Source organism: Phycodurus eques, chromosome 13, assembly GCF_024500275.1.
Source record: "Phycodurus eques isolate BA_2022a chromosome 13, UOR_Pequ_1.1, whole genome shotgun sequence".
Classification (NCBI taxonomy): Eukaryota; Metazoa; Chordata; class Actinopteri; order Syngnathiformes; family Syngnathidae; genus Phycodurus; species Phycodurus eques.
In genome coordinates, this window is record NC_084537.1 from 1,834,618 (window position 1) to 1,860,521 (window position 25,904).

General features: G+C 38.9%; 1 protein-coding gene across 6 annotated transcripts; it reads left to right on the forward strand.

Annotated features, from left to right (window-relative positions):
• The first annotated feature begins 646 nt into the window (after positions 1-646).
• Positions 647-24,739, forward strand: LOC133411987 (uncharacterized). Of its 6 annotated transcripts, none has more exons than XR_009769713.1 (13): positions 19,187-19,271; positions 19,351-19,478; positions 19,581-19,688; positions 19,776-20,061; positions 20,240-20,473; positions 20,584-20,669; positions 20,804-20,908; positions 21,008-21,198; positions 22,031-22,195; positions 22,372-22,482; positions 22,573-22,641; positions 23,736-24,170; positions 24,402-24,739. XR_009769713.1 is itself a non-coding variant. In XM_061694920.1 (12 exons), exons 2-12 carry the CDS (start codon positions 19,386-19,388, stop codon positions 23,797-23,799), a joined length of 1,512 nt encoding a protein of 503 aa, XP_061550904.1. In that variant the 5' UTR covers positions 19,187-19,271; positions 19,351-19,385; the 3' UTR covers positions 23,800-24,739. The 6 variants fall into 6 exon arrangements, 4 of the variants coding, with proteins under 4 accessions (XP_061550906.1, XP_061550907.1, XP_061550905.1 ...); XR_009769712.1 differs by having other exon boundaries at positions 23,736-24,108; XM_061694920.1 differs by having other exon boundaries at positions 23,736-24,739.
• Positions 24,740-25,904: the final 1,165 nt, after the last annotated feature.

Below are 25,904 nucleotides of genomic sequence, written 5' to 3' on the forward strand. Positions count from 1 at the left end.
TCCACAATAATCAGGGTGTTATGCATCATTTCACTTTTTAATTTGTGTTATTAGTCCATATTTAATGTCCTCGTATTCCATCTTGGGTGACTTGTTGTCCCTCTCAGATGTCCGCTGTTGCAACACCTCGCAAAACAATCTGGTAAAAGCACAATAAAAAAAAACATTTTCTAAAGTTTCTCCAGTTATTTGGCTCCCAGTTTTATCAATACAGTGATAAATATTTAAGGTTTTGAAATGACTTTCTTCAGCATTTGGTGATCTGGGTAGAGTCAGGTATTTAGTTGGAATCCCAATTTTCTTTTCTGTGGAATTATCATTTCAATTCTTTTCATCCCCGCGTTCGTCCCAAACCGGCCGCGCGTTTGACGTCACGCATCAAGTTTCCTGTCACGTGACATGGACCACGCAATACACCGCCACGTCCGGGGTGTATCGACACATACTTACTGAAATAAGCCATCATAAACTGTTGAAAGTGATGCACCCCATAATCATGTTTGTTAATTAATATTGCGGTTTGTCAAAGGAAATCCATGCCAAACGAGTAGCGTGTGAGTGTCTTTAGAACACTATCCCAGTCTCTGTACACCCGCCCCTCGTTGCCAACGGCTTCCGCTGCAGATCTACTTCAGTGCACGTTTTTGTTTTGTTTTTTTTCTTCTTCCCATAACTACATACACGCTCGTCCACACTGGTAAATCATTCGTCGCGATTTAATACCTCCACCGAGTACGTCCGTCATTACTTTATTGTTCTAAAGCATCGTTCATTTTCTTTTCGGACACTTTCCTGTCCGGATAAACTCGTCTCGGTGCGCTTTGAAACTTCTCGGCCTAGCTTAGCTCTTTACGCTAACGGAGCGACGCGTTTGGTCGCAACACATCGCTAAGCTAAGTGGGGGGAAAATGTGTGCAAATCGTGTGAAAGATGAAGAGTACGAGCAGGAACTTTGTGGAATAAAAGAGGACAGCCAACGTCAACCACTGGACGCGGTTTGCAAGAAGCCTCGACTTGTGTTAAACAGAGCAGGTTTGTACACTTTTTACTCACACTGGTTTAGTAATCACCTGGGCCCGGTTGTTAAAAACGCGGTTATTTTTAAAAAAAAAAATTCAACCACTGGTTAAGTAGATTTAACCGACCGTTATCTTGTTGTCCAAAACTCTGTTAACTTTAAGCGGCTGTTCACTTGCGTTAATCCCGGTCACCAGCTCTTCCAGCTACCTGAGGTATGCAAACCGATCAATGCAAACTAGAACTAGCAGACATTCCAACAGCTTCTTCCCTCTTGCTATCAACTTCTTAAACACCTAACCTACAATTCCATTGCAACATGCTGGCATTTTTTTTGTCTTGAGTTTGTTGTCACATTTCTGCAGGGCCAATTATATATTACTCGTGCACTCACTGTAGTAGTCTCACTACGCTGCACTATTTGCGTATCTGTTGTTGACCAATACTGGCCACTCATGCCAGAGTAGCATCTGCTCCATTTGCACACTGGCTGAGGAGTATCTGCAACATTTGCACAATCAACATTGTCCCAGGCTACTCGCTTGAAGTCTCTGCGCCCTTTGCACGATGGTCATTGCACCGGACTATTGCAATATTAGTCATTTGAACTGCTCTAAGTGCTAGATGACTGCATCTTTTTGCACAGTTGTCAAAAAAAATTTAAAAAATGTACCGGCATTATCAGATAACTAGCAACCCTTTATTGCTCAGTGACTGTTTTTGTCAATGTCTTCATGTCTCAAAAGTGTTCTCTGTCAACTGACTGACTGTTGTCGTACTAGACCGGCTCCAATTACCGGAGACAAATTCCTTTTTATTTTTTTGGACATACTTGGCAAATAAAGATGATTCTGATTAAAGTTAACACACCAGAGGACCTCTGCTAACATTTTAACACTGTGGTCAACTCTCAAGATGAACGATCTTGCATAACGAAGTAAAAAACAAATATTGGAAATAGATAGACATTGCGTCTGTATGAAGCACCTGTAAAATGGGACATTTTGGGACATTTTCCTTGTCCACGGTAACTTGAATAACACTCAAAAATTTGATTCGATTAGATATAATATTGGTTAAAATAGATATAACAAGCCAAAATAATTGGCTCATGGACTTATTAAGAATAGTTGATTATGTCCCACAATGAAGTCAGCTTTTCCTTAAGAGACATTGACAGAATCATATTACATCATGTGAAGCACCCGCAAAATATCTGCTGTAAAGTTTTTACTGGTTTTCTCTGTTAACTGGATCATTGAATACCATTTATAGTTCGTTCAGAGACATGGCAATGATGATGCATTTTATATAAATATTTGTAAAAGTCATTAGTGTTTATATTGATTGTTATATTTAAAAATATTATAAATGTATAAAAATAACGATAGAAAGTACAATGTAACCAAAACTGGCATTCAGTATAATAATGATAAGAGATTAATAATTTTTTTTTCTTCAAAACCATCATTATCAAAGTTAAACATGGGGTATGATAATTTTTGATTGATATGAAGCATAAAATCAATGCATCGTCTATAAAATCTCGAGTAATTGTAGGTGATGCCCCTTTTCTGTATTAAATTTTAAGTACAAAACAGAGACCTGTATGTGTTTGGAGCATTAATATTACTGATAAATTCAGTGAATTAAATTTCAATATGATACCTATTATCATGATAGACACACCATAATTGTTCCTGTAGACTATGTTACAGTGTACAAAACAATAATAAGTTTAGGGTTGTTTAATGTTACAGGAAACTTCACCAACATTTGTGCGAAATGGTCCCTGGTCTGCTCACGACAGTTTTTTTGTTAAACCGGAAGTGAACAAAATGAGAAATTGTGCGATATATTGGCGCTGACCAGTGACGTCAACCACATGGTTAACTTTGATGATGCCGTTAAATAACGACGTGACTAACCATGTTTTGATCAACGCATATTTAACAGTCCGTTAGCTAATGGCGGGTTAAGAATTTAACCAGTGTTTAGGGGTTAAACTGTAGTTAATATAACTGAGTTTTGAACAACCGGGCCCTGCTTGCTAATGTTAAAAAATTAACTGTTTTGAATGGAATCCGCATTATCAGCGCACATGGCTGGCGCGAACCTTGATTGTCACTGGAACAATTTGGAATGACCCTTTGTCGTCTTGTAACACTGCATGGGAATAATCACTGAAATAATAACACCGTATTTTGGACTTGAGTGGTTCATACCCCGTTTCTGATTGTTTGGTCATGGTATGCTATGAATATTTTTTTTAAATATTTTTTTTTATACTATATTCAGAAAAAAACCGCGGTTAAGCCAAGCCAGCCACCCCTAATTTTGTGTATACTAGTCCAGTGATTCCCAACCAGTGTGCTGTGCGAAATTATAAAATTTGACTTAATTGCTCAAAAAATAATTTATTTACAAGAAATAATGTATCTTTGTTCATCTATTTATGCCTGTGAGGCATAGTGACTGACAGAACAAATAAATGATCTTCTATTAGATGGCAAGAGGTACATACAGTAATTAATGTATCCACTTTTTGGGACATTTTTGTTTGTTGGATAAGCGGTAGAAGATGGATGGATGGATGGATGGTGTGCCGTGATTTTTTTCAATTGTAAAATATGTGCCTTGGCTCCATACATGTTGGAAATAACTGTACTATGCATTACTAGTGTTGTTTGAGAAAATTTTGTTCAGAAGAAAAAATATTTTTAGTGAACGAACTGAACTGAATCAGTTTATGAAAGGATTTGTTCTTTGAGCTTGGTCGCCGCCGTGAGGCAAGCGAATCGGCTGGGAGCGGAAACGGAACTGCTGAAGCGTTCGGTGCCTCACTTCTGAATTTTCGGAGAATGACCAATGAGCAGCCAGGTGTCGGCAGGGGTGGGACTTAAGTGAACGGAGTGATTTGTTCAGTGAACTGGTGTACTGAGTAACTGAAGAGTGATTCGTTTGTTGAACTTATCGTTTGCGATCCGTTAGACATGAGTGATTCGTTCGTTGAACTTCTTCGTTTGTCATCCGCTAAGGAGCGATGTACAAGTAAGATGAGTGATTCGTTTGCACAAGGGACGACGAACTACGCAGTGTACGTACTCATGAGTGATTTTAACCGCAAGTCCTCACGTCCCCGTGGGGATAGATTTCACTAGCACCCGTTTCTTTAAGCTCACGGCTAATGTTGAGTCAGTCAAGCACCTGAATTCAAGCAGACATTTAAAATACATTAAATTAATAATAGTTTATACGTATACATACATACTATTCTCTCAGTGTCTCTAATGTGACTATTAACGCTTTTAATTTCCTAATAATAATAATAATAATAGGGTTTACACGATCAAGATTCTTGGGGCCGATCACCGAGTTTAAAAAAAAAACAATCACCGATCCGATCACAAGATGGAGCAATGTGTCTATTTAAATGACTTGTTCATTTACTGCATTGTGTACTTAATTGCTTAATAATAATATTTACAATAAATAATGTATCTTTGTTCATCTATTTATGCCAGTGAGGCATAGTGACAGACAGAACAAATGAATGATCTACTATTAGATGGCAGGAAATACATGCAGTAATTAATGTATCCACTTTTTGTGACATTTTTTTTTGTTCGTGTGCCGTGAGATATTTCAATTGTAAAATATGTGCCTTGGTGCCATAAAGGTTGGAAATCACTGCTCTAGTCAGATCATGTATTCTAATCAGTCTGGTCAAACCAACATTACATGACAGAAATAATGTGTGGTAACTTACTGTAATGAAATTACTTTATTGTAATTAAATTACTTCACACACAAACCAAAACTTTAGCGCATCATTCGACAGAAAACCTGCATGTTCGCTTACAACTGTTAGTGCTAGCACTAGCTTGCTAGGCTACATAACGTTTTGTTGCCTGGTTGCGAGTGGTATCATATTAAAAGTGAACATACCTCAAGCAAGCCTTAAACGAACGTCATCTCCTGAGCACCGGTGACCACCAACACACGTTTTCCCACATTTTGTTCTTATAAAGAAATGGCACGATCCATTAGTGCTTTCGTTGCCATGGTAACAGGCATATCCGGTCGCGTTTGAGTTGACAAGATGAAGTCCAGTGATCGTAAAAAGCGGGATGCGGTGGTATCGGAATACAAGATTTCATTGCAGTAGTCTGACATAGCGCAATCATGTATTGAAAACTACTTTCGTAGTTTTCAATACATGACAGCGACAACGCATAGTCCTTCGGTGAACGTGTTGAGTGAACGTGAACCTCAGGGATGGATCATGAACTGAATGAAGAAGCACTTGAAGAATTTTGTGAAAAAGAACTGAACGATTCGGTGAACGAATCTTTTGATCAAATCTTTTTAAAGAACTGATTCGAATGATTCAGCACACCAAAAAAACTGCCGTGCCCATCACTAGGCATTACGATAATAAGCCGCCAACTAGCGACGATAGCCACCTTCAAAATAAAAGCCTCCAAATAATACGTGGATATCAATGCATACTGATTTTTAAAAAAGGATTAAAAATAATCCTTTCGGTATCGCAACACCAGTCCAGGTCTGGGGGAAACTACACCACCCCGTCTTCACGGAAAGAGGTCCCACCCAAATCTGATGTGGCATATCAAAATAAACTTCCCCTCTGCGTATTTCACTGTCATTAACACTGATTTAAAAAAATAATTTAAAAAATCTATTGGGTATCGCAACACCATTCCAGTTCTGGGGGACACAACACCACCCCAGGTCTCCAGCAAAAGAGGTCCCATCCAAATCTGATGTGGCATTTCAAAATAAACTTCCCCTGAAATAAGCATATTTCGAGTCGATGCCACTTTTAAGAAATGATTAGAAATAATCCCTTTTGTAACGCAAAACCTTTCCCCTTCATACATGTAGGAGACAATCCCAGGATGGTACAACATTGCTGCCACCGCAATTTGATGTCGTATAGCTGAAGTCTTTAAAAACCCAAGATTGTTTTATCAGATTTTTATCAATAAATGATTTTTTTTGCTATCAAAATTAACACTTTAACCGCTAATGCATTCTACACTGTTCTTATTCATATATATTACAATATTTCACAAAAACAGTAAATTATAAAAAAAATTCTGTTTCTGCAACACAGAAGATTGGTCTGAACATTTATTGTAGCTGAAAGTCTGTGGGTTTCCATGACCGTACTCTCTGTTTTCCAAGACCGTACTCTCTGTTTGATTTTACTTTTTTTGATTTATTTATATACATACATATTTACCTTTGTGGTCACATTTGTCTGTTAAATCTGTTAACGTTTTCATGGAAAATATTTTAAGAACAACGTCCTTTTGGGTAAAATCTGCCCGATGTCACGAGAAAGTCTGATGGATGTATGATGTGTATGTGTATGATCTTGTGGATTACTTCTATAATCTGTCATTTATCTACTGCCGCTTTTCAAAGTGCACGTTAGATGAATAATTTCCTTATTTTATTGAGCTTTGTGTAAAACAAATATGTTACAAATTGATTCATGTGATTGATTCCTTTAGTATTTTTGTTTTCTGGTTTTCATATGGTGTTCCTTATCTAAATAGCAATTAAGATAGAGCAGACTTCTGTAAAACGGTTGGTTTCTTTGCTGAAGTAAATACATTTACAAATGCAAAATGTGTACTGTACATCCATCCATTTTCAGTAACGCTACTCCAGTTTAGGGTTGCGGGGAAAATATAAATTTGCAGTTACATTATTGATTGTTACATGAATTATGATTACATTATTACATTGTTCACATATCATGCAACACCATTTCTCTTTTCGGGCCTTTGTCATTTGCTCCAAGTCCATCTCAAGGCAATGCTCATGGTACCACCTTTAGCAGTCGTCACAGTGGATCTATTCAAAGTAAACATACAAACACAGGAATAATTGCAGCGTGTGAAAGTTGCTATACTTGTTATCCCTTAATCTAAAACAGTGCGTGCCTCAAAATGAGGAGAACCTGCAACCATGGGAAGTCAGAGTGGGTGGACTACAAGTGGAGAGGAGGCCATCGGTCCCATTCCACCCAGCAGGATGGCAGTTGCTGTGGGGTTATTGTTACCTTGGTAAGTGAAAGCTACTTTCAGATTAAATAGGGCAGGGTTATTGGTAGTGTATTGGTATCTGTGGCTATTTTGCATGTTTTAGTTAAAAAAAAATTAAAAATCCAGTTATACGGTTGATAGGGATAGTGGTTAGCTGGCCCACGAATAGTATAAATCCATGTATAATGGACGCCCATTGGAATGCATTGGGAAAGGGGGGGGGGGTTTGTTTTTAAAAAAATGCTGATAATCATTCAATACGTGTTTTCCAAGAAAAAAAGGGGGAGGGGGTAAATAAAAACATAAAGTATTGGAGAAAAAAAAGGAATTAAAAAAACACAAATATGTGAATCCGTGGTTGCTGAACCGTGAGTATGCAGGGGTCCACTGTACTTTCTGGTTCTTTATATAAAATGGATTTGGTATTTTTTTTTTTGTCAGTACAATATTGTCATTCCCACAAGTAAAGAAAAGCTCTTTGTTTTTCAGATGGCAGTGGAACTCATGAAGGCCTTTCCACAAATTCCCATCATAAATTTTGGGAACCCACAGATGGAGATAGCAAATGAAAGGAAGATTACTCATAGCATCAGGTTTGTTGATTTATATTGATGACCCTTTCAATAATTTATTAATTTTTATTTCATTTTCTGACCATTAAAGGACTGCAGATAATGTATTATAAATAAGTACTTTATCATATATAAATGTTCAAGACCAGGGAATCTTTCCGGATGAGATTGCACACAGACGGGAATCTTTCCGGATGCGATTGCACACAGACTTATTCATACATGGGGCTTTAATAGGACGAAATCTTTATTACTTTTCAAAACCGCTATAATGACAGATGTTTAAAGAAAAATTAAGTAGATGCAGAGTAAGTTATATTCCTTTTATTTTTGTAGGATTTGATTTCTCCATGCACTGTGGCATGTGCTCAATTGGGAACCCACCAGGAAACAGGTCCTTCCATGACCAACTGGGTGAGTTTTACTCTGCAAGAGTAACTGATGTCTTTTTTTGTTTGTCATATCAATGTTAACTCCAAAGAAACGACGGTTAGATTTTGAAGAATTTTTTTTTCTAAATAGTATTTTAATAACAATAATCAAGCAAGTTATCGTTAAAAGTTCACACGTGCCAAATATTGCTTTACATTGTTGTTCTTGAAATATTTTCCATGAAAATGTTCAAACAGATTTAACAGACAAATGTGACCATAAATGCAAATATGTAGATAAATACATAAACATTAAAGTCAAATCACACAGAGAATACAGTCTTCTGTTGTCATGGAAACCCACAGACTCTCAGCTACAATAAATGTTCAGACCAATCTTTGTGTTGCAGAAACGGAAAACAATTTTATAATTGTTTTTGTGAAATATTGTAATATATATATGAATAAGAACAGTGTAGTATGTATGAGTGGTTAAAATGTTAGTTTTGATAGCCCAAAAAAATCTTATTTAATGATAAAACAATCTTTTATTTTTTTAAAGACTTCAGATATACTACATCAAATGGCAGTAATGTAGTAGCATCCTGGGATTGTCTCCATGTATGATGGGGAAAGGTTTTGCAATACGAACAGGATTATTTCTAATAATTTCTTAAAAGAAGTGGTATTGACTAGAAATATGCAGAGTTCAGGGGATTATTATTATTTTTTTTGATAAATGTGTAGTGACAGTGAAATATGGATATTTAACCGGAATTTTATTTTGAAATGCCACATCAGATTTGGATGGGACATGTTTTTTGGTGGAGACCTGGAGTATCACCCAGAAACTGGACTGGTGCTGTGATATCGAATAGTTTAAAAAAAATGTTTTTTTTTTTTTTTTTAACAGATTCTTTTAAATCAGGGGTAAAGACAGCCAAATATGCAGATTTCAGGGACTTTTATTTTGAAATACAATATCAGATCTTTATCAAACCTCTTTTAGTGGAGTCTTTGGTCGTCTAATTTCCCAGAAATCTGGACTGGCCTTGTGATACCAATGGGATTATTTTTTTATAATTTTTTTGAAAAAAAGGTATACTTGCAGTTATCAAAAACAATTTTGTAACGCATCTCAAGATTCGAATTAACCTTGCTGTGGTTTCATTCCTAGTTGCGTTATAGCAGAGAGCTTATTTAATATTATAATTTAAATCTGAAGCATTGATTTCCCTGTAGGCTTATTATTGGTAGGCTTTTATTTTGAAGGTGGCTTTTGCCGCTAGTTGGCAATTTAGTACCGTAATGCCTAGTATGAACAAAATTGGGGGCGGCTGGCTTGACTTCTTCTTCATGAGTGGAGGCTGGTCTTGACCGCAGTAGAAAAGCAGCCGCCATTTTCTTTCCATTTCACTCTGCTGGATTTCAGGCACTCGATTTAGCAGAGCTCCACCAAAATCGCAAAAGGTAATCCTTGTGACATTGTTGGGAAATTCCTTTACCACCTTGTTTAAAAAAAAAAAAAAAAAAAAAGGACATTGAAGACATGCTTATTATTTAGAGTGGTTTAATTTTCTTGAGTCAGCGTGGTTCTTGATTGGTTATATTCCGTTTCATGTCACAATTCACGGCGTCATGACTCAGGAGAGGTTCGCGCTCCCCCAGACACACATGAAGACTTTTGTCGTAAATACTGAACACGTTAATTTTTTTTAAGATTGTCAGGCTGTTTCGGACCCTAAAATCATGATGAATCCACTCTTAACACACATCAGACCTCGTTTTACATGCTCATACAACAATAACATTTTTTCACTGAGTTTAGACTCATCGTGCAGCTAGGAGTGCACAGTATAAACGGTAGAAGGGATCGTTTTGGGTGAAGGTATAGATTTGGACTCGACTGACCGGGCGGACCAGTCGCTATAATGTTTCTTAATCGTGTCACAGTATACAAATGCATAAGCATCATGCGCTGCACTAGCTAACTGCGAGCTGCGGCCATAGTTATTAACAATGGGAAGCTACGACACGCCTCTTGGAGCTGCGTTCCTATGGTAGCGCTGATCTCGAGAGAGCGGCGAGGGAAAAGAAGTTGGGCGGGAAATTAAAAACAAAATGTTTTTTTAAAAAAGCCTCCAACGTCTTACACCGTCTTGGCCGAGAAAGTTCCTTCGATGGTGACATTCTCGACCGTGAGTCTGTGCACGTCGCAGAGGAAAGACAAGAGTGGTGACGGAGAGGGGGGAAACTCCGCTGAGGGACAAGCATTTCGTGCTTGCGTAGTCACCAGTCTTCATCTCCATTGCAGTAAATAAGCAATAATAATAATTTTTCATCATGTTCTACACTGTAGTATCTGTGACTTTGGAAGTGTGTGGCTTTATAAGGGGGGGCCTGGACTGCTGAGTGATGTGGGAGTCAGCAAATTTAAGTAGAGAATGTTGTTGTGAACTCAATTTAACGAACTGGCAAGTCGATATAGCCAGTCTGTCTCTCGAGTTCCTGGGCGTCAGTTGTGGCCATGCAGCTTGTGCATGAATGTGCTTATTACACTTTTATTGTATTACCGTTGGTTCAATAAGACGATTCACCGGTTCACCAGCACACTTAATAAAATCAGTTTATTATCTTGTAATATATTACACTTTACACCGATCTGATCGGCTTGATCGGTATCGGACGATAATTAGAATTTTTATGATGCTCGACATTGTCATCATTCGCCGATCCGATCAATGACGGCATTGATCGGCTCCGCAAAAGACTCCGCGTCGTCGTAGTATATTGTATATTTGAATCCAAAAGCGAGGTTATTTTTAGTGTTCTTGTCTTTTGACATCATTTACGATCACCGGGCTTTGTCATATCAAACACGACCGGATACACTCGTTACCACAGCCACGACGACAATGGCTCGCTCGTGTATTGTGTTGGTCAAAAAAGAACAAAATGGTGAAAATCGTGTGGTGTGGTCACCGGTGCTCGGGAGATGATGTTCGTTCAAGGATTGCTTGAGGTATGTTCACCAACTTTTAATACGATACGTCTCACAAGCAGCCAACAAAACATTATGTAGCCTAGCATGCTTGTGCTAGCACTAACGGTTGTACGTAAACAAGCCGGCATTAATCATGCTCTAAAGTTTCGGTGTGTGTGAAGTAATTTATTTACAATAAAGGAATTTAATTACAGTAAATTAGCACCCACTATTTTCGTCATATTGGAATATTGGTTTGACCTGACTGATTAGAATACATGATCTGAATAGAGAATATTTTTGACGATACTCTTACACAGTACACAAGTATATACAGAAATTAACAAGTCATTTAAATAGACACATTGCTCCATCTTGTGATCGATTATTATTATTTTTTTAAACTTGCTTATCGGCCCCAAAAATCCTGATCGTGTAAAGCCTAGCAGAAACAATAATAGACGACATCAAAGTAATAGCATGACATTTTACTTTAACAAACCAGATGTCTTTGCTTTCTTGTGTCCTATAGATGTAAATGAAAAATATCTCTTCCTTGAGCAACAGGGGCCAAAGCCCCCCAACATTAAAGTGAAAGATGAGCTGGAACCCCCCCACATTCCAAAGGAAGAGGTGCCAGTGTCCCTCCAAATTAAATTGGAAGAGAAGCCAGATACCCCCCACATTAAAAAGGAAGCGGAGGATGATATAACCAAGTTTCAATTGACCTTTGTCCCGTTAAAGAGTGGAGAAGATGGAGACAAAATTAAAAGTGGGGAGAACAGAAGGGTGGAGCCTCCAAGCTGCAGCTCAAGTCAAAACAGGACATCAGAAGGTAATGGTGACCACTGTGGCCGATCCCACGCAGATAGTGACAACACAGCGTCACATGTGAGAACTATGGCAGAACAAACACTTCCGGGAAATACAAAAATGCCCATCCCTCGTTTGCCAACAACTGGGCGTACTACTAAAAAACAGAAACAGAGCGAAGAAACCAGAAAGGCGAAAAAAAGGGAATTGGGGAGATCCAGAGGCAAAACAAGGATAAATATAGGAAATGCCTTTCAGAGGTGGCGGCAACTCAGAGACCTGATGGAACTCAAAAGCGACACGGACTTTGCAAATTTTCTGCTCGACATGTAAGTGTATCACCTCTTTTCATTTTTAATTGACAGTAAACTCTAAAAAATATATCTATAACTTCAAACTGACAACATTGAGTAATATAGTAACACTACATTATGAAGTAGTAATAACTGTGGCCAACACTTAGGCCATTGCACAGTTTTAACTAAAGCATTCTGATACAAATAATAATTTAGATCTTCGTCCCACTTTTACATCAACCTTCCTGCAATGAGCTTTCCCACAATACCGCAGTAATTATCGTACGGTGACACGAATACCGTGTTAAAACCCAACTGTGACATATAGTAAACATTTAAGTGCACTTGAATGAGCAGTGCAAGCTCAAATTTGCCATGGGCAAGCAAATATTTGCCCTAAAAGTTAACTTCGAGCCCCGCTGCAGGGAAAAATAATCAGAATCAGAATCATCTTTATTTGCCAAGTATGTCCATAACACACAAGGAATTTGTCTCCGGTAGTTGGAGCCGCTCTAGTACAACAGACAGTCAATTTACAGAACACTTTGGAGACATAAAGACATTGACAAAAAACAATTGTGCAAAAAGATGCAGAGTCCTCTAGCACTTAAAGCATTTCGAATGACTAATATTGCGATAGTCCGGTGCAATGACCATTGTGCAAAGGGCGCTGAGACTTCAAGGAGTGTATGCGGTTTAAAGTGACGAGTAGTGCGATCATCTGGGACAATGTTGGTTGTGCAAATGTTACAGATACTCCTCAATCAGTGTGCAAATGGAGCAGATGCTACTCTGGCACGAGTGGCCAGTATATGCAAATAGTGCAGCATGGCGAGACAACTACAGTGAGTGCACAAGTAATACATAATTGGCCCCACAGAAATGTGACAACGAACTCAAGTCAAAAAAATTGCCATCTTATTGTAATGGAATTATAGGTTAGGTGTTTAAGAAGTTGATCGCAAGAGGGAAGAAGCTGTTGGAATGTCTGCTAGTTCTAGTTTGCGTTGATCGGTAGCGCCTGCCTGAGGGAAGGAGCTGGAAGAGCTGGAAAATAAGCCCTTATTCTTCAAAGTGAAGGTCACGGATGAGGATAAAACGTTAAAACACTTGCGCGAGCGGTGTATAGAAAGGATGAAAATTTGAATTAACGAATCTACGTTGTTGATTAATATTGTTCTCAGTGGGCCTCATTCACTAACCATGCATACACATGTTTGACGCACATAACAGATTCATCATGTTTGTACTTGTTTTTGTTCGTACTGTACAAGCAAATTTAGAACCTCTTCAGAACATGCGTTAGCACAAATAATGCAGGATCAGGGTCCGAAAAAAAGTCACCCACACCGTTTACCCAAGATGCACAAAGTATTGGAACTAGTCATTCATAAAAGCAATAATAATACCATGAACAATAACTCAAACCAGAAATTTGCTAAAGGGTTGAGTGTCCTAAATAACAATGAAAAAGACACTTTTCATCACTTTTACCCCCTGTCTGTTCAAGTTCTTGTACACAGTATGTGCATTTATCAGTGTGTACCCAGCTGCAACAAGTAGGAAGTGCGATCACACCGCTCAAATTTCCAAATTTTCCAAAGGCTTTTCTAATCAGCATTTTCTAATCCCTCCAATAATCTGAGTTATATATTTTTCTGTGATTCTCCATGTGCAAATCTGATGTAACGATCTATTCACACACACAGTCACTGGTGTGGTTGAATTGTGACGTACACTGGTCGGCATATGGTTCACAAATTTATTTATTTATTTATTTATTTGGTTGCTTCTAGTGCTAATTTCATTAATTTAATTTACTCAAATGTTGTGGGGTCAGTGAAATTGAAATTGAAATTGAAGTTTCTTTTCATGCAAAATGTTTTTTGAGCATTAAATTTCTTTTCAAAGTGGGATTGGTAAAAAAAAAAAAAAAAATGCTTTCAAATATCTCAATGGTATTACACCAGAACACGAGCAATTTTGATTTTCTTTCGCGGGCCACATAAAATGATTTGGTGGGCCGGATCTGGCCCCCGGGCCACCAGTTTGACACCTGTGGTTTATATTATATTATTATACGATCGGGATTTTTGGGGCCGATGACCGATCAGCTAGTTTAAAAAAACGATAACCGATCACTGATCCGATCACAAGATGGAGGAATGTGTCTATTTAAATGACCTATTCATTTACTGTATATACTTGTGTACTTAATTGAAAAAATTCTATTTACAATAAATAATGTGTCACGGTGGCCAACTGGTTAGAGCGTCAGCCTCACAATTCTGAGGAGCGTGGTTCAATCCCCGGCCCCGCCTGTGTGGATTTGCATGTTCTCCCCGTGCCTGCGTGGGTTTTCACCGGGCATTCCTCCCACATCCCAAAAACATACATGCGAGGTCAATGGACGACTCTGAATTGCCCGCAGGTGTGAATGTGAGTGTGAATGGTTGTTTGTTTGTTTGTTTGTATGTGCCCTTCGATTGGCTGGCAACCAGTTCAGGATGTACCCCGCCTCCTGCTCGATGATAGCTGGGATAGGCTCCAGCACGCCCGCGACCTGAGTGAGGAGAAGCGGCTCAGAAAATGGATGGATGGATAAATAATCTATCTTTGTTCCTCTATTTATGCCAGAGAGGCATAGTGACGACACAACAAATGAATGGTCTTCTATTACAACCCCAATTCCAATGAAGTTGGGACTTTGTGTTAAACATAAATAAAAACAGAATACAATAATTTGCAAATTATGTTCAACCTACATTTAATTGAATACACTACAAAAACAAGATATTTATTGTTCAAATAATCATTAACTTGGAATTTTATGGCTGCGACACATTCCAAAAAAGATGGGGTAGGTGGCAAAAAAGACTGAGAAAGTTGAGGAATGCTCATCAAACACCTGTTTGGAAGATCCCACAGGTGAACAGGCTAATTGGGAACAGGTGGGTGCCATGATTGGGTATAAAAGGAGCTTCCCTGAATTGCTCAGTCATTCACAAGCGAAGATGGGGCGAGGTTCCCTCTTTGTGAACAAGCGCGTGAGAAAATAGTCAAACAGTTTAAGGACAATGTTCCTCAACGTACAATTACAAGGAATTTAGGGATTTCATCATCTACGGTCCATAATATCATCAAAAGGTTCAGAGAATCTGTAGAAATCACTGCATGTAAGCGGCAAGCCCGAAAACCAACATTGAATGCCTGTGACCTTCGATCCCTCAGGCGGCACTGCATCAAAAACGAAATCAATCTGTAAAGGATATCACCACATGGGCTCAGGAAAACTTCAGAAAACCAACGTCAGTAAATACTGTTCGGCGCTAGAGCCGTAAATGCAACTTGAAACTCTACTATGGAAAGCAAAAGCCATTTATCAACAACACCCAGAAACGCCGCTGGCTTCTCTGGGCCCGAGCTCATCTAAGATGGACTGATGCAAAGTGGAAAAGTGTTCTGTGGTCCAACGAGTCCACATTTCAAATTGTTTTGGGAAATTGTGGACGCCGTGTCATCCGGGCCAAAGAGGAAAAGAACCATCCGGACTGTTACTGACGCAAAGTTCAAAAGCCGGCATCTGTAATGGTATGGGGCTGTGTTAGTGCCAATGGCATGGGTAACTTACACATCTGTGAAGGCACCATTAATGCTGAAAGGTACATGCAGGTTTTGGAGAAACATATGCTGCCATCCAAGCAACATCTTTTTCATGGACGCAACTGCTTGTTTCAGCAAGACAATGCCAAACCATATTCTGCACTTGTTACAACAGCGTGGCTTTGTAGTAAAAGAGTGCGGGTACTAGACTGGCCTACCTGCAGTTCAGACCTCTCTCCCATTGAAAATGTGTGGCACATTATGAAGCGTAAAATACGACAACGGAGACCCCCGACTGTTGAACAGCTGAAGCTGTACATCAAGCGTGACCCTGTCCCAGCTTGTTTGGAAGTGCTTGTGAGCCGTATTGTATTAAAAGTATGTGAACGTATGTATGTATGTGAAAGTATGTGAACATACCTCAAGCAAGCCTTAAACCAAACGTTCTCTCCTCTCCTGAGCACCACCAACACACGTTTTCCCCCATTTTGTCCTTATAATACACACTCTGCGATGTCATCGCAATGGTAACGAGTGTATCCGGTCCCGTTTGAGTTGATCGGAAAAGACAAGATACCGTCGGCGCGCTCCACTCTTGTTGTCTGTGCTACGGTAACGAGTGTATCCGGTCGCATTTGAGTTGACGAGATAAAGCCCATTGATCGTAAAAACCGGGATGCAGTGGTCTCGGAATACAAGGTTTTGTTGCAGTAGTCTGACAGTGCAATCGTGAAAGAGCAAATTTGTCTTGTTGTTTGATCCGGGCATTACGTGTTGCCTGTCTCAGATGTGTTGTCTGTCCCACACCGCTGACACTTTTTTTTTTTTAATTATAAATAACTTCATTGGGCGTCAGATATTTACAGTACTACGTCAAAAGACACACGACAAGGCTACAAATAAACTAGCTTTTGGATTCAAATATACTGTGCACGTGGTGACGTGGAGTAAATGTCTTTTGCGACGTCATTGATCGGATCGACGAATTATGACATTAAAGCCGATCAGCATAAAATCCTAAATATCGGCCGATACCGATCAGCCCGATAAAATCCGTGTACAGTCTAGTTTATGTTATGTAATACATGCACGTAATTTCCAGCAAGTTGTCAACTATTGTTTATCTAAAAGTGATGTTTTTATGACGCATACTGAGTCCTCCCCAAACATCTCCGAAGCTCAAGATACCGGGGTGTGGTTACTCTAGCCACCGCAAGGGCTACCAGAAGTGACGTTGCAATTGACAAACACACACTATATGCAATGGCGAGCAACGTGTTGGAATATGTGGAAGAGGAGTATATATATAGTATTCCTATATATTGTGTGCCCCTCGCTCGAGTAGCGTTATAACACGCTGCACACAAAGTCTTTGCTGTGTGTCTGTTGGCTTGTCATATAGGCAAAGGTACAGACGACAGTACTGAAAAGTACTGCGTGGGTCTTTTTCCCCCCCCCCTACTCCCCAGTGCATAGTAACCATAATAGTCGGAGTTATATACAAGGAAATCCTCACCTCTTGGCTGCGCCGCTTCGCTGCTGCGAGATTTAGTTCTGTTGCTGCCGTTTGAGGTCCCGATGGCCGTAGGAAAAAACGTTGGTATCGTAGCTGGTTTCTGCTTCTGCCTCTGTATCCAGAGGCAGAAGGGGAATAAGGGCGCAGATTGCAGCTCTTGGACCACAAGCTCATTCAGCCTTTCTCAAAACACACCGCATCATTCTGCATCATAGTTGTCGATTTAACTGCTGTATATCTGCTATATAATCATATATACAGCATAATGGCAGTGGTGGTTTGTAAAGAGGTTCTAGAGTTGTCAATAAACATTTTAAACTCTTTACCCTCTGACCTTTAATCAGCTGCAAATGCCTAATTGCTGTGCTTTTTTTTTTTTTTGGACGTATTTAAACAACATATACACTGTTCATTCTCGGCTCTTAATTTTTTTTGCATATGTATGTTTTGTGCAACATTGTCTAATTTAACTTCGGAAGAAATTAACATGAGAACTTGGCTAGACGTTGTTGGTTTCTGTGTTTAGCAAGCTTTCCGATGATACCGACTTTTTGAAAATAGGATAAACATTAAGAAAGTTATTAAAGTTTTGTATCAGCTATCCCTTGTGACTTCCGTGCAGTGGCTGAGGTGCGCAAGACAGACGTCCTTTTTTTCAGGGAATAAGGGCTCAGTTTATGCAGATTGCAGCTCTTGGACCACAAGCTCATCATTTAGAATGAATTCTGATTCACTTGCGTACAGTGGTGTGAAGAAAATTGACCGGTACGCATGTGTCATGAATGTTATGTTGATTTTACGTATATGCTCAACTTGCATGCAGAGTGAGAACATTTCAACACATTTATGAGTGAATGAGACCCATTATTTTTTTTTCCTGATAAATATTTGTTTATATTCTATGATAAACAGAGATTATTATTTGTTTCCTTCTGTGAATATATTGTGGATTTATGTGGGTTTTGTAGGTATGAAAAGGATCCATCAAGTTTGACGCCTTTGAAACAGAGGTCCCTGAAAACACTCCCTGCCCCCGTTTCAACAATGGTTACAGGTTCGCTTTCTGAGCAGTGAGTATGATTTATTTTGTCCTGCATGGATGCATGCATGTAGAGAGTTGTTATACCCTTATTCTCCTGCCTCCCACCCAAAAAGATTTTTCCAAACATAGTCCTTTCACCATAGTATTGAGAAGTAATTCATTTGTGTAACAGCGTGCCAACATTAACCCTTTACTATAAAAAAACATCCTTATGATGAATGAAGAGGGGGGAAATTACATCTTATGATTATTGTGTTGACTCAAATTTATGCTGTCAAGCAGGGGAGGAGAAGTGCAAATGTTTTCTTTCGAATAACATAAATGTTTTAATGTTCCAGACAGGAGCCTTTCACATAATCACTGAAAGAAAAAAGGGAGAATGGATTGGGCTTTGGAGTCCTTTCTATTCTAAATGGCTCTTTTATAATTTCAAATGAAAATGTTCCATGTTCCCTCAGCTGCTTCTGACATTCTGTTGATATTGTCAGAGATGAGGATTCCTCAGAAGGTCGTGGAGTTGAGATGGACATCAGCTTAGAGGAGACAGAGCTCCAGGAGTTGGACCCAAGGTATTATTTGTAGCGTTACTTTTATAGCAGTGTTTTACACAAGCGCTACATAAATGTTGCTCCTTATATCATTTCAGTAACATGTAATAGAACATAGTTTTTTGTTTTTGTGTTCAGTTTGTCATCGGTGGACATAAAGGAATTCAACGACATACAAAACTCCATGTAAGTACTTTTCTGCAATACTATTAAGTTTTTCTTTACTCTTTTTCCAAAATTTGTCCCATGTCGACTTTACTGTACGTACCTATTATTATTTCACTAGCATTGACTGGGAAGATGAAGACCATGACGCGTGGCGTAATGAAAAAGATGCATCAAATGACTCATCTCTGGAAGATAATGGAACTTTAGATGCTACCTCAGATGACAGCGATAATGAGGATTTTAGGCCTCGTATTTGCGTAAGGTAATGTTAAACACCATTCCACATTTTGTTTACTCATTGCTTTGGCATTTCAGTCTTTCAAAGTTATCGTCTTCATCAGAACTGGGGCTGCTCTGAAAAGTCTGATGCGTTTGGATGCCCTTCAAACAGTCGGCATGGAGGATACGGTCCATGATGATCCTGAATCCATGCCAGACCCAACAACAGCAGAGAGACAAACATTCCCTGGTGCAGTAAAAGTAACGGTTGATGATGACATAGTGGGAGAACCTGCATCCATCGTATATCATAACAGTCTGATGCAGCTTATCCAGTATCTCTATCTACCAGTCAACATTTGTACAGCGAAGGACCCCCAAAAAAAGACAAGAATGCCAAGCACCTGGACCATTTGAGATCCATATCACGTGCAGAGGAACTGCTTCTGTAGTTCATTGGGTGCGTCAGAATTTATCAAGAAAAAACTAGCTTTTGTGTGTGTTGTTTTGTGATATGCTTGTACTCAATTCTTTTTTTCTGTTTTAGATGTGTCCTCGTGGCCATATAGTTTGGAAATGGGCCTCCCAGCCCATGATGAATTACGGAATGTTGGCAGGGGACTTCATGTTGGCCACCAATATCTTACTGTCTGGAAACAATTATGAAAAGATCTGTCTGCTTTTCAAATTCATGCAAATGGGGACAGTGGATAGATCAACATTTTTCAGAATACAGAACAGCTACTGTGTGGACACTGTGAAGACGTTCTGGAATTATAACAGAGCCGCGATCATCACTGATCTTAAATCTAAAGGACCTGTTGTGGCACTTGGTGAGTTTGAGTGACCCACAAACAAATTAATACCTCTCCAAATTGTGGTTATTTGTAGTTAGGGTTGAACTTAAACTATCTAGCCACACATTGGAATTGTCATAAAAATAAAATGCATCTGTATTGAGCTTTTGATTCCACATTTTCTCCCTTGATTTTCCATTTCTCATATTTAAAGGAGGTGCCTGGACAGACAGACCTGGTTTCTGTGCCCAATACTGTACTTACACTGCCATAGACAATGATTCCAAAAAAATTATAAGTATGTGCAACATTGACAAGGGTGAGACTTTGAGAAATTCTGTTGTCATGGAGAAGGAGGGCTTCATGAGAACATTTGAGACTCTCCTAGAAGAGGTTCACCTCAAGGAAATCTGCACGGACACTCGCACACAAATTTCACCCCTCTTCAGTAAGTGGAAAAATTTCACTGACTTGATTGACTTTTTGCTACAATGCCACACTTCGATAAACACATTATGACGAGACATTTAGATTATGGTATCATTTTCTATGTAACAGACAATGGGAAATACGAAGACAGTGGCGTCGTACATTCTCTGGATGTGTGGCATGGAGCCAAAACCTTGTGGAAGAAAATTCATGCAGTAAGTAACTGATTTCTTCCTTTAAAATGTGATTTGAAGGCTGCTTTATTTATTTATTTATTTTACTAACTTTTAAAAGTAAATAAACCGTGCGCGGGAACCAAAAGCTTACATCCCACAAACTTGACATCAAGGCAGGAAAGCAAAAAGGCTGCAGCATTCTCCATGCGTGGAATAAAGATATCTGCAACCACTTCTGGTTTTGTTGCAAGACTGCAGGTGACACAGAGGAGTTCTTTGTAAGTACTGTAAAACAAATAGATTTTCCCACAGTCAGTATTGCACTAGATTTTTATTTATTCCTACTGCATTAATTGTAACATGTTTCCCCCCCGAAGTACCTGTGGAGTGGAGTCCTCAACCACGTGCAAGGAATACATAAATGGGATTTAGGTTCCTGTCAGCACGGGCCCTTGGAGGATGACCGAGAGAAATTGATCTGGAGACACACTGAGGCCCACAAAAGACTGACTGACATTGTTATGGCTCCAAGATGGCTAAAGCAAATCCCCAAATATCTGTCTTTCAGGTAAATTATGATAGGTTCACATTATACAATCAAATAGTTTATTCCTTTTGACAAGACTTTTTATTTTTTATTTTTATTTTTATTTTAAAAATTTACGAGGATATGAGACATGACATTGTATCAGTAGTTCCGCATTTCTGGTCACTTTACATTCCTCAGTGACTCTGTACTTGTTTGTCCAAAATGTAAATTTTGTTACAATGGCTAGTTTGCTGTACTACTACAGTGGCTCCAACTACTGGAGACGAATTTCTTGTGTTTTAAAGGTACCATATTTGACCAAACCAACTTTTTTCTAGTATTGGAGATGTTATATTGGCTCTATGGGGCCTCAATAAACATGTGAAATATGAATTAACATAGTCCACGCATTCCTGAGTTCCAGACTTTTTTTACCGAGAGGCCTGAAATCAGTCCATTCGAATTTTTCAAGCTTATCCAGATCACTAGCGAAAATCTCCGCCTGCCTTACCGCTCCTGAGCCAGCGCTGTCAATATAATAAAACACGTGAGCTCTCACCAGTAGTGAGGCTTGGGTCTTCTACGTGGAGGTAATCAATCAGAGGAAAGGGGGCAGTCTCAGCCAAATATGGACAAAGCGAATACAAACTTGTCCATAAAAGGCCCCTCTGACACCTACTTCTGTTTGACCAGAGTATGACAAAATAAGGTTTTTTTTTTCCATGTTAGAGAGTCACCCTCTGGAGGTCTAAATAGCCAAAATATGGGAACTTTAATCAACTAGTTGGCCAATAAAGATGATTCTGACATTGACTTTATAGTATAGCCACAGTATAATGCAAAGTTGTATTGTTTCCATTGTGTTCTCCAGGTCCACTGCAGAGCTGGAGTCATTTCATAACCATATCTTGATTTATGCCAGCAAACGTTTCAACTTTAGACCACCTGTGTATGCTGCTCGCACAATGCTGGCCGCCCTCGACTACAACCATCATGTTGACAGACCAGCTAAAAGGAGGCATGATGGCTCTATACAGTATGTATTCGTTGTATTTTCAGGCTTTTCTCAGTAAAGGCAGAAAACAGATCGTAATTGATACACTTAAGCAATAGTCTTGTGTATTATAATCGCAATCTTTATTCTATCCTCGCTTCTCTTCTCCCCACTGCTATACTCATCTCTCCCCTTGTCTTTTGTCTTGTCTTTGCCAGGTATGGCAAAGTGTACAACAAGAAGTCCAGTAGGTGGAGTCTTTACGCATTGCAGGTGGAAAAAGACTATAGTTATATCTCACAAATTCAGAGTGCCATTGTGAGCAAAAGGTACAGTACAACTCATGCTGCCTCTGTGACTGTCAAGTTCCCTCTCTTCTTGTCACTTACAAATAAAACAAAATTCAAATGGAATTACAGGTTGTCTGCCAGCCGTGGCCTGCCGCAGACCACCGCGCTAAGGCCTGATGATCCTCGGCCTATTGTCAGGTAAACTTCAGCCAACTCCTCAGAGGCCAAGAGGTGTTCTACTGTAATCTATTGGCTGTTAGTGAAATAAGAACTTACAGCCATGTTTAATGTACAGTAGTTAAAATACTGTAACCGCTTTCAGGACATTACTGACTAAAGACATTCTTTAAATTTCTCCAATAATGCCATCTGGCGTATTAGTGGTAATTTTGATTTCTTGTCCAGTTTCATCCAGAATTTGAAGAAAAAAGTGTTATTAGTATTTTGAGTTGTATGAAATAGTTATTGTTATCGAAATGTGAGATTATTTTTGAAGGATAATCACTGATACTAGATTGAACTGACACATGAGCCAGTGCTGGAATACTGGACAAACCTGTTTAAATTACTGTAATTAAACCATGTCTATATCATGTAAATAAAATGTTGGAATATTTTTTGTTTCATGTCTTTTAAATATATGATCTATGAAGAAATCTGAGGCACTATTTATGAGCTGAGAAATGTAACACTGATTTCTGAGTTGAACAGTAAAGGAGAAGGGTTTGTTAATTTATTTAGAAGCACTGACTCTGGACAATTTGCAATTGTCATTAGATTAAAGGTTTTGTTTCATATGCTATAGTCTCAATTTTAAAATTATAGTGCAGACATCTTTACACAGAGCCGACACAACAAATGACATATTGATGGTGAAAATTATATTCACACATAGTGCCTCACAAGTTGCACTGTACTTACTATTAGTGGAACGCACTTTTCTCAACATTTTTGATCGTAATGGAAAGTGATCCAATACATCAGACCAATAACGAGCCTGGCATCTTCCAGCGCTAACTCTTTCGTCATGCCAGCAAAGATCTCCTCACTTTTTTAAAAATGTTCATAATCATATCATTATTTTTAATCGCCCCAAAGGAGGCTATGAAACTTAATGTTTGACCAGCTTGCTAAACTGTTAAATTAGCTTACCTGTATTTTGTGAGTTTTGTAGTGACAGATGAAGTTCCTAGTTGCAAAACATGCGGGTTGCCCTCTTGTTTTTAAAGACATGAATTGACAACATAATCCTTGAATCCAAATTTTATTGTCTTCCATCATTGTTCATGCAGGTGGCTGCTTCACACTGGAAAGTACTGGTGGACGGATCTATCCAAAATATCGATACTAGCCTGAAAATATCCATAGAGTAGTTTCAGTTTCACAGACACACACGCGCGCACACACAACGTGCCATCCACAGCACTGAGAGCGGAAGAATGCCAGAAGAAGAGAAGCGCCATGTGGTTATATTTTCAAGTTGAAAATGACACATAGTCAAGCTGCACTATTTGCAAAAAGGCTGTAAACTACAGTGGCAACGCCACAAATTTATGGAAACACATGAAAAAATGTGCCCTGCGATTGGCTGGCGACCGGTTCAGGGTGTACCCCAACTCTCGCCCGAAGATGGCTGGGATAGGCTCCAGCCCGCCCGCAACCCTGGTGAGGAGAAGCGAGACAGAAAATGGATGGATGGATAATCGTGTTGGAAGTAATATTTAATTGTTAGTTAATGTTCATTTTCTAATTTAAACTGTGTATTTGTGACTTTGCCAACTCAAAAAGTATCAGTTATGCTAAGACCTATATATAATATTGAAGGTAATATAAAATACTTTATAATATTCTAATATGTAATTCTATATGTAATATAATATAGAGTTTTATGGTGTAACTGGTTTGGAAGGTAAACAAGGATGTTTATTGCAGTATAGTCAGATAAGGGTTTATTGCAGGAAAGCCCCCACCAGGATGCATGTGGAGACCATAAAGAACAGATGTCAAGGAAGACTGGCTGCGGGGAGCCACTATAAACATTAGATGCAAGACTGTGGGACGGCATCTGGAGCCAGCGGCAAATGGTCATCATTCTGCAGAGCAACGATGACGTCAGATGGGACCATGGACCAATCAGACGACAGCGATTCCATACTTCCTCTTTGAAACATTGTATTAGTGGGGGGCAAGAACAGAGAGCTGTGTTGAGTCTACGCTGTCTTGGCTGAGGCTAGGATAAGCGTAGCTGCTGACCCAGAGCTCTGTAAATTGTATAGACTCCTCTTTCAGGAATAAATTGGTTGACTTGTAACGCGTTATAATTGTAGTTCTTCCACGAAAACTAACACGCATGGAACCTCGAAAGTAATCCTTAAATACATTGTGTGTGTAATACCATGGAATTTAAATTAAAATGTTAAATGAGTTAATAAGTCACAGAAGTACATTAAAAGAAACAAATGTAAACAACCTTTTTTTAAAAAAATTTTAAACAAAACATTTATTCTGCACAGGGTGGCTTATTTTTCTACTAAAGGCCAACAGTTGTTTCCCCCCCCCCCCCAAAAAAAAACAAAAGGAGTGCACAGAAGGAATACAGAAGGAATTTTTGTTTCATTTTGTATAGGAGTATTTTGATCCGTATTTTTAGTGATCACTTTGTGCACTTTGTTTATTTAAGATGGGAAAAATTTGTTTCGTTTGTTACTTTTGTATTGCCTCTTTAAAAAAAGTTATGATGATACAGTATGTTCTCTTTACCAATAAAATTATGTCCTGGGTTTTAAATATTTAATAAAAAATGAAACATCACAAAAACACTTAAACGTCATGCACATTGATTAATATTTAGCAATTTATGCATCTTTTAATTTTTGAAAAGTATCAGTATCGGCAATACTGGCCCAATATTACTTTGTATCAGAACGATACCAAAATGTGCAGTACCGCACACCACTACTTGCAAGTGCACAATAATGCAGACTGTGTTGCCAGGTTGGCATGAATGACCCCCTAAAATGTTTATCCCCCCACCCCCAAAAAAAGGCAAACCATCTTAATTAAAATGCAGATTTCCAACTCTAAACGAGATGACTTTTCAAGTCATGGAGTTCAAGTCAAAGTCAAGTCTCTTTGGCTACCAAGTCTAAAGTTAAGTCAAGTCTTAAGTATTGGCGGGGGCAAATCATAAAACTGGCATCTCGAGTCAACTCGAGTCAAGTCAATTGACTGAAGTCTCGGCTACAAGGAATTAAACTACAATAAACCTGATGCTTCTGACTCTGCTTCGAACTTTGACCCTTTTTCGTTGGTTAGTCACATGGTGTTCCACTTTAGTGCATAACACATAGAGAGCAGGAAGAATAATGTGGCCTGCTGCTGGCGACATGTTTAATCTCTGATGTTGACCGTAATTTCTTGGGTGAAAATGGTTCTCCTACCTCCTCCGCCTCATCAATAAC